At 43.9% G+C, this 13,875-nt stretch overlaps 2 protein-coding genes across 18 annotated transcripts in view; one reads left to right on the top strand and one right to left on the bottom strand.

Moving 5' to 3' along the window:
* The window catches only part of CSE1L (chromosome segregation 1 like), a 40,839-nt gene extending 38,573 nt beyond the window's left edge, over positions 1 to 2,266 (top strand). For both annotated transcript variants that reach the window (XM_061210064.1, XM_061210065.1), the window contains 3 exons: positions 541 to 687; positions 1,598 to 1,829; positions 2,051 to 2,266. In XM_061210064.1, the coding sequence (XP_061066047.1) occupies positions 541 to 687; positions 1,598 to 1,829; positions 2,051 to 2,140 (469 nt within the window). In that variant the 3' untranslated portion in view covers positions 2,141 to 2,266. The remainder of the gene's footprint in view (positions 1 to 540; positions 688 to 1,597; positions 1,830 to 2,050) is intronic.
* Positions 2,267 to 12,547: 10,281 nt separating this feature from the next.
* Positions 12,548 to 13,875, bottom strand: part of STAU1 (staufen double-stranded RNA binding protein 1) — an 86,068-nt gene continuing 84,740 nt past the window's right edge. For all 16 annotated transcript variants that reach the window (XM_061210280.1, XM_061210294.1, XM_061210289.1 and 13 more), the window contains 2 exons: positions 13,642 to 13,727; positions 12,548 to 13,057 (listed from right to left, as the gene is read on the bottom strand). In XM_061210280.1, coding sequence (XP_061066263.1) covers positions 13,042 to 13,057; positions 13,642 to 13,727 — 102 coding nt within the window. In that variant the 3' untranslated portion in view covers positions 12,548 to 13,041. The remainder of the gene's footprint in view (positions 13,058 to 13,641; positions 13,728 to 13,875) is intronic.

The following is a 13,875-nucleotide window of genomic DNA, read 5'->3' as shown; positions in this document are numbered from 1 at the left end:
CATTTAGAATTATAAAAAACTTTACTTCTAGGATGTTTGCAACAACAATCATAGGCCAAATCATTTTTTTAAAATACAGCCATTAACATTTACATACTTAAAGGTATGTAAGCATAGAAAGTTGGGAAGTTTATAATCCAAAAATGTTAAAACTAGTTAATGCTGGATGGTGGGGTGATGGTAATTCTTTTTTTCTTCTTGCTTATCTGTTTTCTGATTTCTAATTTTTCAAAGATTTCATGAGTAATTTGAAAGAACATACAAGACCAAAAAAATGGCTATAAAGATTTTCCTTGAGCATAGGCTTAAGGTAGTATTCACAAAAGATGATGGCAGTTGGTCACAGAATAGAGGTTTGATGTTTTTTTGTTTTGTCATTTTTAGGTCTTCCATTCAGTTGACCAAAATTAACAGCCTTATTTTGTATTTCATTATATTCATAAGGAGTCACTGAGCATAAATAATGTAAGCATCTCACTGTTAAATTAGACTACCACTATAATGAAATATTGAATGAATTTATTTTGCATTGATTCATAGAATGTTTGGAATGGTTTTGGAAAAAATCATTATTCCTGAAATTCAGAAAGTATCTGGAAATGTAGAGAAAAAGATTTGTGCGGTTGGCATAACCAAATTACTAACAGAATGTCCCCCAATGATGGATACAGAGTATACCAAGCTATGGTAAGTACTCCATTCTAAAGTTTTTTGGAAATTACAGTTTCTTTCCCCTATGACTACAAAATTAACCAAGCTTATTCTCTTGGGAGCCAAGAGAATTTGGTTCTGACCTTAGCCTTCCCCCTAGCAACCATGAGATCCAAGACATGACTTGTGGGTTCTTCTGCGCCTACCTAGAAAGATCTTGTTTCCTGATTCTTTTTTTTTTTTTTTTTGGCTGTGCTGCACAGCATGTGAGATCCTAGTTTCCCCGACCAGGGATCAAACCCATGCCCCTGGCAGTGGAAGTGCAGAGTCTTAACCACTGGACCTCCAGGGAAGTCCCCTGATTAACTTTCTTTTGTGGGGGAATTCATGGACCCCTTTGAAAAGCCTGGTGAAAGTCCCTGGTTTAGGTGATCTCTAAGATTTTTATGACAGTCACTCGACTAAACCGGCCTAAGTCCTTAAGAGGAGAAACTGAATAGGCCAAGAGAAGATTTATGTGCTTGTGCTTGATGTCTAGCTCGATGTGCAGACCTAGCTTTTCTTGACCTTTTGCCTCTCCCTTACTATGGTTTCACTCAGGTAGCCTTCCCATCAAGTGATGTGACAACTTGAAGCTTATTTCTTCTAACTTAGAAGCATCGGATCGCCTTGGTTTGGCTTGACACCATATGACCTTCTAATTAGCCAGGCCTGGGTCACACAGCCAGCTTTGGCAGTTCTGGGGAAAGAGACATTGGGGTGCTACGGCCAAAAGAATTGAAGAATGGTTTCTGGTTAGGCATAAGCACTGTGTCATTCGTAATTTCAAAGATCCCTTATTACTCTTGAGACTATGAGTCTACAGTTTTACGTCTCTGAGGAAGTTGCTCCTTATTGTTTAAACTTCAAAGTAGTTACTTCAGTCTTTTGTCATCTTCCAATCCAGGACTCCTTTATTACAGTCTCTGATTGGCCTATTTGAGTTACCTGAAGATACTACTATTCCTGATGAAGAACATTTTATTGACATAGAAGATACACCAGGATACCAGACTGCCTTCTCACAGTTGGCATTCGCTGGGAAAAAAGAGCATGATCCTGTAGGTCAAATGGTGAACAACCCCAGAATTCACCTGGCACAGTCGCTTCACAAATTGTCTACTGCCTGTCCAGGAAGGGTAAGTGTCTTTGTTGTCGAAGAACTCTGTCATTCATCTTCCCATTTTTGAAGGCATGAAAGCAGCTGAGTTACTTGGGGATCCCTTAAACAATTATTGGTGATGGACTGCCCTTCTCAGCGCTGTGGCAGCTCCCCCGTAGAAAGGCGGGAGGGACGGGGGCGTTGTGTTTGTACGTTGGGATCTCTAACAGCTGTATGTGTGCTGCCCATCTTCTGTAGGTTCCCTCAATGGTGAGCACCAGCCTCAACGCAGAAGCGCTCCAGTATCTCCAAGGATACCTTCAGGCGGCTAGCGTGACGCTGCTTTGAACTGTATTTTTTGAATTGGCTTAGTCCAGGATGGTTTCTGAGGACATCGTGGAGACGTCTGAGCACAGCTGTGTTAAAGCAAGTGTTCCTTTTGAACTTGTCTATTAAATGTTGCTTTAAGCTGAACCTTGAGAAAATTAGGTGGTTTGTGTGATCACAAATATAAGTGGGTGACTTTTACAGTTTGCAGCTACAAAGACAAGTTTTACTAGCTTAGTATATGACATTGATTTGAGCATTTGCACAGTTTTGATAATTCTAAAATTTTGACAGACACTTAACTGGGGAGATTTTTTTTCTGTTACTAAATTCTTTTGTTTTGAGGCTGTTCGTATTTCTCTTGTCCTTTGTGTTTTTGTCTGTTTCCTTAAGCTTTTATTGGAAATGTCAGTAAGCAAAGAAATCACTTGTGTAACTTGCCAAGAAATGCACATTTCATAGTTTTAAATCTGTAATCAGCAATAAAAAAAAAAAAAAAAAAGAGCCCTAAAATATGTATCTAAGAACATCTTAAGGACAGGCTTTTGGTGCTGATATTTTTATAATGAAGAATTTAATTTTTCCTCTCCTGGACTCCATAAAATCCTAATTTCTAAACTCAAACTCAGGTTACTTAGTCTTTTTCACAAGGGAGAGGGAACAATTACTGCAGGCTTGGGGCTCATCTGTTAGAACTTTCTAGTTAGACCAGTTCCTGGGCGGCAGCATGAACTTTAGGTAGATGGTTTCCTCTGAATTGGAAAAGAAATGCTCTGCCTGGCTTCACGAGGCTGTTGGGACTGCTTTAGACAGTGCAGGTGTTTGCTCTTTTTTTTTTTTTTTACAATGTCTGTCTTCTCTGAAGATCAGAGGTTACAAGGAACTTTTCAAGCGGTGGCATCTTAGAACCTGTGGTCTAGGAGAGCCTACAGGTGTCAGTCCGTCTTGGCAAAGGCTGCCAGTCTGGCTGCTCCCTGCACTGGGCCCAGGGGTTCCATGGCCTTTATCTTTAGGAGGTAAAGAATCAGACTGTCGACATTTGGGGAGGCACGGTTTCTATGTATGCTGCAACTGTCCACTTAGTGCAGTTAGACTGGAATCTCATTCTGCGCAGATTACGTGGATTTGTTTTTTTTCAAATCTCAGGCACCTGACTTGAATGCTTTATTTTCGTCACATGTTGGTTGTGTTGTGTTGCTTGAGAGATTTCCAGCTTAATCTAGTGTACCTGCACCAACCTAATAATTATTTTTGTTTTGACATAGTAATGGAAGTATTAAATCATATAATTACTGCATGGCTTAAAAGTGGTCATTGGTAGGCAGATATTGAGATAGCACCGAGATCCATTTTTCAACTGTGAACATAATTTAATACAGGTGAAAAGTCTGAAATGGCAAACAGAATTGGTGATGGTTTATGTTTGGCGCTCAGATAAGCTCTTAAACTATCTACGTATTTGGCTCTGTGCTTGCTAAAGCTGTTGGTTAACAGTTAAGTAAATGCAGGGATAGTTACTGTTCTGGAGGGCCCTTGTTTCAGCATCTTGATCAGTCTTCTAAGTTCTGCATTTTTTTCCTTCCTCAGTTAAAACAGTTGAACGGAAGATGGTTTCTCTTTGTAAGTGCACCTTTTTAAAGTTTCTGAACAGGAAGGCTGGCACTTCTATACTTTTACTCTAGCATAATTCATGAATTATTTTGTTAATGGTGTTTTAAAATGTTCTAAAGTGAGATTTCTTATTCCATCTAAGACAGTTTTTATATCTAGCTTGTAAAGATTTTAAGAGATGGCAGGCTGGAGCTGCTGTGGTGTGTTTTGCTAAGTCTTAGTGACCGTTCCTCAATGGTGGTGCCAATTCTTCGTGTGCAGGAGGAGCTGGGCTCATACTTTGGGACCAGGCCAACCTGGGTTTGAATTCCACCTCTGCCACTGACTGAGGCCTTGAACAAATGCCTTGACTGCTACGCTTTTATTTACTCTTATGAAAAATGAGGGTACTACTACTTAACTTCACGATAGTTTTAAGAATAAAACAACAAAGTACTTAGTTTAATTAAGTTGGGGGGTGGGGACCTGGTGGGGAGGAAGTGTTTGTTACAGAGCAGTATGGAACACTGCCCTGTGTTACCAGCCTACGTCGCAGCCCTGGTAGGTGGGAAGACTCTGGAGGAGTCCTGGCCTAGGCAAGGCCCTCACTCTCAGGACACTTTTAGACATGGGGCAAATGTCATTGCAAAGTTCCTCATGAGAGTCTGTGTCGGATCCACTGAATCTCCCTGCTGTTTGATCGTATCTCCTCTTTTATGTGTATTTTCCTTGTGGAAAATACAGGAAAAGATTTGGAAATAAAAAATCATCCATACTCCTACCTTGTTTAAGCATTCTGATTAATTTTCTTCTTTCCTGCCTAAACAAAGTTTAGATTATTCGAATAATCTTTTTTAAAAAATTTTTAGTTTTTTTGGCTGCGTCGGGTCTTAGTTGCGGCATGCAGGATCTTTGTTGTGGCGTGCAGGTTTTCTCTTTTCTAGTTGTGGTGCGTGGCTCTGTAGTTTGCGGCAGGCTGGCTCTCTAGTTGAGGCACGCAAGCTCAGTAGTTGTGGCGTGCGGGCTTAGTTGCCCCGGGGCACATCGGATCTTAGTTCCCCCACCAGGGATCGAACCCGAGTCCCCAGCATTGGAAGGCGGATTCTTTACCACTGGACCACCAGGGAAGTCCCTGTAAATACAATTTTATATGCTTTTTTAAAAACCTTTTAACATTTAAAACACTTACTGGGCAAATATATTTTTCAGTGGTTATACATCGTTTATCATTTGGATATATCACTACCAAACTATACAATCATTGTTGGACATGTAGAGATTTTTTATTTTATAAATAATTCTTGAGGTGGACATCCTATATATGCCAATCTTTGTCTACGTCTGTTTCCTGAAGGTGGAATTATTGGGCCAATTACCCTGTCGGAAAGGTTGTGCTGATTTCTGTAGCACATCCCTATCCACACTGGGCCTTACTTCGTTATTTCATTTATTTGTGGGGCATAATGAATGTGGCATTCAGTCAGACTATTAGCTGCGTGTGGTAAAAGTCTAATTAATTAGTAAATAGGGCTTGTATCTGAGCAAACACGTCTCTGCCCTTCCAGAGGCAACACCTTTCAACTAGTACTGCCTATAATCTTTTAATTCTTTACCACTTAATTCTTCATCTTCTTGATACATCAACTGTAAGACCTCATAACTAACTCCCCGCTGTGACAAATCAGAACTTGGCTCACACTGCTACTTCCAGCCTACCTTTTACAGTTCTCTTCATCTTTAATAATAACCCTAACTGTAGTCCCATCAACTGTGGCCCTCATGTCAGGTCCTCTGTACTGACAACAGGACGTCTCCCACCCTCCACCTCTGCTTTCATTTTCACACTGTCACAGCAGATGGCTTTTCATCCTGTGCAGTACTCCTTTTCTGTGCTTCATCCGTAGGTATCTTTTAAAGGTGAAAACGGATAAACAGTATGTGAACTGTTACAATGGTGTGAATAGTATTCAGAGCTGGAGCTGGCAGTGTGTAGAGATTATATTTCTTCCTCTCAAGGTTTGACTTTTGCATCCATCAAAAGAGAATGTTCTTAGAGTTGAGGTTAAATGGATTGGTTTTTCCCCTCATATTCTGTCAGTTGCTCAGAGCAAACCATGCCCCATTTTATCTTGTGATACATTCGGATCCTGACTGGTCTTTTTTAGCTTTCTTCATTCTGAGTGTTACATGGGATCCCTTCCACTCTTCTCTGAGATGTTCTTTTTACAGCTCACTGGCTCTCGTGGGCCATGCAGCTTCTTTAGGTTAATTGCTAGGACTCCCAGCTGAGCCCCCCTCTTCCAGTGTTTCATGGAAACTTGAGAACCAGATGTGAGTCTTTGGTCTGAGAATGTGACAGGTCCAAATCCTTCTTCCTGAGAGGTGGAGGAAATTACCAGCTCGCACAGCTGGGTGGAACTGGGATTCAAACCCAGGCAGCATGGCGTCCGGAGCACAGGACTTGGCCACTATGCCATGGCTTTGCAAAAGTTAGGAACAGGTAATCAGTTAATAAGGGCATGACTGTGAGGTAAACACTATGAAGAACCGCCATCATCCACCAACCTTTCTCTGGGGTTCCTGCATGACAGGTAATAAAGACTTTTTTAAAAGCTCACATGTGGTTGGAGAAGTCAGCTTTCTCCCTTATAAAGTGGATGATGTGAGAGAAAAACTTGACAACGTGGAAGAAAGAGCCACCGCAGACAGGTCAGGGGAAAGTTTCTCAGACCTGATGCAAAAGGAGGATGACCGGAGAAGTGGAAAGCAAAATGAGAGGTTTGTTTACCTTGCGTCGGGAAAGATGGTCCATCTCCTTGGCAAGCAGTTAAGAGTCAATCCTCCTGAGTCTAGAGAGGGAAATGCTACTCTCAGGAAACTGGATTTCTCAGCAGACGTCGGCTGAGAAGACATCCTAAACTGTCTCCTCGTGGGTCCGTAGGGCAGTGGGGAGGAACCTAGCACCCACCAGGTCCTGCCACGCTCAGATAGAGCAGGGCTTAGTGTCCTAGGCAGGCCGTACAGTCCCACTCCTGAGAGCCGAAGTTGAGCTGGAGCCAGCCCTACACAGAGGGCTGCCTCTGTCGTGACTGTAGATCTCAGGCTGGAAGAAGTCTCTGCGATGGTGCCTGCAGAGAAACCTTCCCAAGGAGAAGCAGGGTGGCGGCAACGAACTAAGCCAACGGCTGCAGGTTGAGCATTCCAAACCCCCATCCTCCTAACAGGCTGTTGAGGACACCGCCTTTAGTCCCCAGGACAGACTGACTCTGGGCTGGGACAGCACAGTGCAGAGCCTAAAACAGGGAGGCCAAAGCTGCCCTCTGTTTAGCCAAAGGCAGCATTTCTCAACATGATTCGAAGGATTTGGGGGTGCCATCCAAAGGAACATGTATCATTTACAGTTGTATGTTTTGTATTAGAAAAAAAATCACTAGCAACTTCATGGGTGTTACTGCTTGAGGACAGTTGTTCTCGAAGTACATCTACATCACCTGGGACTTTATTAGAAATGCACGTTCTTGACCCCAGACCTACGGCATCGGCACATCTGGGAAAGGGACCCAGCAGCCTTTTAAAAGCCCTCCCACGAGCTGATGCTCATGCTGAAGCTGGTGAACAAGCCAAGAAAACCCGCTTCAGTCAGAAAGACATGCAGGCACGGCAGAAGCTGTGAACACTGTTAGAGTCCAAAGTTTCATGGCCTCAGAAGTCAGAAGCGATCGTACTGTAGAGATAGGAAATTAGCAAAGGGTGGCAGGCGGAAGACGGCTGTGGCAGCTTAGGGCCCAGAGGAGCCACAGCCTTCGTGGGCCTCTTCCAGAACTCAACCACGCCCTCCAGCTGTAGCTGAGACAGACATGAACTCCTGTTCTCGTGGCATCTGTCTCCACACTTTGTCTGGGGAGAGACTTGGAAGTGGACTAGGGTCTGCAGCCCAGGGAGGAGAGCCCTGACGGCTGGGCAGGAGGCAGGATGCCTGGGGAAGAGGAGGGCTCCGGACGCCTCCAGCAGGGAAGCGGGCCGATGCCTCTCCATCAGCCACCCCGCGCCGTGGGGCTCTAGAAACCACCTGGGAGCAAGCGGCTTCAGAGTCTGTCTCTGGGCCCCAAGAACAACAGAAGGTACTGACTTCTGCAGTGACCGCACTGCAGTCTCTGAGCAGCTACTTACATGTCAGTATTCACCCGCCTACGTTACAGCATCTTGGCCATTCATGAGGTGATCTATTTACAGGCGCTCTTCACAGCACGGAAGCCTTATCCACACCCAGTCCACCGTCTACCAGGCTGCTCCTCGTTCGGGGCCTTGGGAAAATGTTACCTGGCCAAGGGGAGCAATGACAAAGGTGGTCAAACCACCTTAGAAAGAGTTGGGCCAGGTCTGGGCCCGCTCAGGCTTTGGGGATTCAGAGGACACACTGGTTGCCAACAAACACTCTAGGCCGTAACTCCCCACACACAGCCATACGACATGTCCAAAAATCATGGTCCCTGGGCTAGGGAAGGTCTGAGCATCTCCAGTTTTCTTAGCTGGATTCAACCTGGTTTACATTGTTCTTGTCCATGAACCCAAGGAGCCAATCAGAGAGGAAAGTAAGCTATTAGGGTCCAGAGGAGCATTTTCAGATATGCGTTCTGAATCTACCAGGTGAGCATATGCTCAGCATACAGGACGGAGACACCAGGCAGACAGACCTGTGGGGAGGCGGCGATATTTGCACAGTAAAACAGAGGCCCAAGGGAATCTCAGGCCATTTCCTGGGGAAGGCTTTTGGCAGCTGGAGCCAATACACGATTAAAAAAGCAGGCAAGAACAGTCTGAGGAAGTGACACAGGATTCTGTTAGATCTCATTCCAAAGTGGCACCAACTGCCCACTACTGAATCCAGGCTCAGCAACGTCAAAGGTCAGAGAGAGACACCCCTATCCGCTTCTACTGCAGCCTGAAGAAGTGAGGACAGCCACAGTGAGCTGAAGGCTGGATCCAGCTGGCTCTGTAGGAGGGCAGCAGGGGACGGGCATACCTGATCCTCTCTGGGCCCACCGAGCTCCAGGTTGTCCAGCTTTACAATGGGTGGCACCACTGCATGTCCACTGCAGACACAATCATGAAAGAAGTGCGTGTGAAAGGGGGTGGAAATAAATGATAGCATCTGTGTTTGGATAGAGGGCTTTTAGGGATAACTTAAAATTTTTTCAGTTTACTTTTAAAAGTCCTTTTTAAAATTACCACTACACAAAGACTGCTTTACAGTTTGTCATCACAGGCCTACTTCCAACAAAGTAGGTTTTGATGAAAATATTTGTAAAAGAATGTACAAAGGAAATTACTTTTAAAATATTAAACAAGTTATTAAGCACATATTAAGCAAAGCAGTACCAATTTCCCAAATTAAGTATACTTTTTCCTAATAAAAATTGGTATGCCAAGAAGTCTGATTAGAATATGGAGTTGTAAAAATTAGTTCCCTATGTATATTCTATATATACATTGTATATATACATTAAACACACCACTGCAAGCACACAGTGCCAAATACCAAGAAAACAGCTCTGCTGCTTTGATGACTAGAAACCACCCCCCCTCCAGTCTATGAGTTAGCCTTGCATCTTAACACACATCTCTTTAAAAGCCCATTTCAGAAAATTGGCTAACTCCTCCCTGCCAATCCAGCAATGCTTAAGTGTTCAACAATCCATTATTTATGGATTTAGAAATTTTAACTAAGTTTTTCTTGTCTGTTTTTAAGGGCACACAGACGTTTAAGCACTTAAACCAGAGACGGTAATGTCGGAAGTTTCTGAAGTTAAGTTTCATACAAACAGACAGCTACACATCTCCATCCTCAGGTTTATTTCCTGGTGGTCGTATTCTCCTGAGCTCCTACTAGCTCCTAGAGAGCAAGCAGCAGCATACTGCTTCTTGGGAATGGCCGGGTGTCTTTTCCCATGGCTCACAAGAACCCCAGACTCTAACAGACCTTGGGACCCAGGCCAAGGTCCCCGTCACTGGGCACTCACCCTGCAAAGCCGTGCACATTAGCTCAGTGAACTGTGGAACAAAACCTAGATTCAGAAATGACACATTTTTAAGAGCTACAGTTCACATTCCTCAGCTCAAGAAGGCCTTTAAAAACAATACAAACCAGAAAAAAACCCTGCTATGGGGAAATCATCCTTACTCATTAATATCTCCCTGTGATAAGAAGAACTTAACGAAATTGACTTAATGTCAGTGCACCTGTTGTGGGGTGACCGAATCCCAAGTCTGTCTTCCCCAAGGACAACAGGAGCTGCTCCACCTTTGCGGATCGATGCTCCTCAAATCCTAAGACCCACTAGTCTTACTGTGGCTGACTCGCAGCTCTCATTTTTTCAGACCTGCCTCTCAGGTGCCTTCCTGTCTGCTTTTCTGCCTGTAGTCTGGAAACCAGGACTGCATATTGTCCCAAGGGCTAGTTTTGAGTCAAAGTTCTTGCAACTCTTAGAGATCCTGTTGGGATAAAACTTAGTGCAAACCCGATTCCCAGGCAGCTCTCTCAAAGCCTGTTGAGACAGAGATACTGCAGGTGAGTGAGTCCTCAGCAGGCGATGACAGTTACAGGGCCTTCACAGAGGCAAGGCTAGTTTGAGAGTTTACAGTGTAAGAATAGTCAAGGACATCCCATCTGTAGAGCTTTCCAAAGCAACCAGAAATACATCACCTTCAAAAAAACCTCCTGTCAAAGAAACCTGTAGATCCTTCCTAACACCCCCCCAGATATTAAGAGGAAATTTCCCCTTCTTCGAGTGCTGTCAATGAGGGCCAACTGGACTGCCAATTAGAAGTCATGAATTACTTCTAAGACTGTACTGTCCAGCCCTTTCCATCTTCCCTTCACAGTGTGGAGGGTCGCCGATTGGACACACTGTGAGGCAAGGAGGCGAGAGCTGGGCAGAGGCAGCAAGATCACAGGGCAGGAGAGGAGGGAGTGGCTGGCAAGGCTGGGAGATTGGCTACAATCTCGATGCTGGAAAAGGTGCTAAAAACACAGCAGGGAAGGCTGTGAAGAACCCTGAGGTGCCAGAGGTATCAGGACCAACACATGGCTTTTAAACAGATATACAAATCGGCAGATGTGTGTGTATACATACACTTCCTAGCTGTCCACTCAGAGGGCCCAGACATAACACGCCCCTAGCAGTGAGGTCTCAGAGCACCCAGATCTTGGTTTCTAAATGTCATCTATCACTAAAGAGGATCAAGGCTTCTTGCAGAAATGCTGAATCCAGGATTGGAAAGGGAAAAATGCCTTTCCTTTCACTGCTTTTATCCCTGCCATGCTGAGTCCCCTTCTACCCTGTAGCATTTTTCCATAACCTGCTCACTTTCGGTGCTTCTTGCAGTCCAATCCACAGGCTGGTTTTATAGTGAACCACCTTTATGAGCATATTCTAAAGTTAAAAAATAGAAAACCACCAGCCCACTCCTCAGCCAGACTAGAATGCAACGCCTCACCTTTACTCCTCCGAGCGCGAGCCCGCCTGAGGGAAGTGACCAGGAAGCCTCTCTCCTCCTCTCGGTCATTTCTTTGGGTGACAATGTCAGGTTCAGATGAGAGGCGCCTCCCTTCACCCGGGCGCCCACTTGCCCCTCACTGGCAGCAGTGCCCCCCACGCCATGCTTCCATGCCCTCACATCTTCCCTTACTGCTTCAGTTACTGCTCAACAGGACCAAAAATTCATTAGTAGCTGTTTATTGATCAATGGTTGGATATAAAGTTATTTCAGAGCTTCAGAATTTTGCCCAAATGGAATCACAAGCATTACAAAGTTTTTTTCTTAAAAATAAAAAAAGGATAGGGGGCAGGTTGGGAGGGACCAACCTAGCAGTAGTGGCATTTAAGAATAAATTAACAAAAAAAATTTAGTATTACTATTTATTGGTGACAAACACTAAGTTTTACTTACATTCCATGGGGAGAAAAAATTCCAGCGTAAACAATGAATCGAAGCAGTACTTAACTCGCAAGGCTACCGTGCTTTTCATCTGGACCATATGCAGGACCTCGCTGCACACATTTCTGTGCACAGCAACACGACATCAAAAGCAACACAGTTATAGAGATAAACATGGGTCATTCTTTTCAGCCCTACATGGAGATGTAATCAACAGTATAAAGCACTCAAGGAAAATCAATCTGCAGTTGTAGATGTGCTACATGGAGATCATATCCTGTAGTGTAGTGAAAGCTATGTGTCTTCAAGAGTCATATATATATATATATATATGTGTGTATATATATATACACACATATATATATACACACAATTTAATAATCTTTAAAACAAAGATCAAAGTTCATTTGTTTAAGTCCTGTTGCATTAACAAAAATAAAATAGAAAAGGAACCAAATGATCGTTTAAAGTTTAAAATTCCTAAATTGTCCAATTTATACAACTATGGGAGACTTCATCAAGGTTTCTGAGAAGTGCAGGACTGTTTCAGCTAAACCAGAGGGCGCACAATTTGCATCACTGAAATGGTCCTGGGTTAGTCCAATGAAATAAAAATGTATAACCACATACACACGGATATGATCTTTGCCGGTTAGATTACTGATAAAGTCAGTCTCAGACAAGTTTCTAAACTGTGCTATGTAACTAAATACAACTGAGAAACTCTCAAATGAAAATTTAATATAGTGTCATTTCAATCAAAAGAAAATAATGAAACTAAGAATACGTCTCCCTTTTGGAAGAGAGCAGTGGTGATGGTGTGGGTACCGCGGTAGGCGTGGGCCAGAGCACGCCAAGAAGGTCAGCTCAGGCTGAGTAGGAAGCATTTGATTTTCTCTGGTGCTTTCAGCTCTGGGGCCAGACTAAGGCCTCTCTCCAGCATGGTGTCCAGGGTTTGTCCCAAAGTGTTTGAGTGAGCCAGTTTGAGAAGGGGTCGTGCTTTCTGTTTCTTCTTTCACACAGCAAGAAGAAAAAACAACAACAACAAAAAAACCACCCCCAAAAAACAAAACCAAAAAAAAACCCCCCACCCTAACCAAGCGCTAGGGTGCCTGGGGCGTGGACCCGCTGGTTTCCCAGTGGCGCTGGGGTGCCTGGCAGGCCCGCCCGGCCCCCAGCAGCTGCTGCCGCGTGAGGAGAAGCCATAGCACAGGCCAGAGGCCACGCCGCTGCCTCCTCGGGGCCCCGCCTTCTTCACCACTGCTGTCTCCAGTCCTTTACCCATCGTGTCTCTCGGCCCACTGGAGGTATCAGAAGTTCCAAATTTTCAAAGCAGTTTCAGTATTTTCAGTATATATGTTGGGATTTTTCAATGGTTCATGGCCAGATAAGGTTCAGCACCTTCCACACCTTTAAGGAAGAAAAAAACCAAAAATGACCCAAGTTTTGAAATTTAAGACAATTAAGCCATGTTAAAAATGAAACTAGCAGACATCGAGACGTCTAATAGTTCAGGCCCCAGTTTATGATAACTGGATTAAGGTCTTCCCAGAATACACCATCAAGTGAAAACAGCAAAGAGGAAGAATGGGTATGTAGTATGTTATCTCTAGGAGGAAAAGGAAGAAAATAAGGAAAGAAATATATCTGCATAAAGAAACATACAGGAAAGGTACACAAGAAACTAATACAAATGTGATCTCTGGGTGGGGTGAAGAGAATGGTATGGATGAGGACTGCATGAGGGCAAGATGTATCACTGTGGACACCTTTTAAAATAATTTTGACTTTTGCACCATGTGAGTGTATTACCTATTGAAAGCTTAAAAAAAAAAAAAAAAAAGTAGAGCTCTCTGCCCAAACCTGGGAAACCTTTCAGGGCAAAGGGACAGAAAGTGACTAAGACGGTGTTTCACTGCTAAGCTGAGCAGACAATTCGAACTTAATGCAAATGAGGAACAGAACTGCCTTTCCATGTAGATCAGCTCACTCACACAGACATTGGTCCATTTCCTGTCCTTGGCATCTCTGTATTTTGTTGGTCCAACTCAGACAGCAACTTTAAAATGTTCAGTGCGGCCTAGCAGGAATGAAAAGGGAAGTCAAACCACGGCCACCGCTCAGGACCACAGTATACGACACTGAATAGCGAGTCGAGGGCTTCTCCTACTGCCCAACAAAACAAGTGGTCCCACTAAATAACCCTTTCATGTTTGAAGTTTTAATTA

Source organism: Eubalaena glacialis, chromosome 13 (genome assembly GCF_028564815.1).
Source record: "Eubalaena glacialis isolate mEubGla1 chromosome 13, mEubGla1.1.hap2.+ XY, whole genome shotgun sequence".
NCBI lineage: Eukaryota > Metazoa > Chordata > Mammalia > Artiodactyla > Balaenidae > Eubalaena > Eubalaena glacialis.
This window is presented reverse-complemented; position numbering and strand designations above follow the sequence as displayed.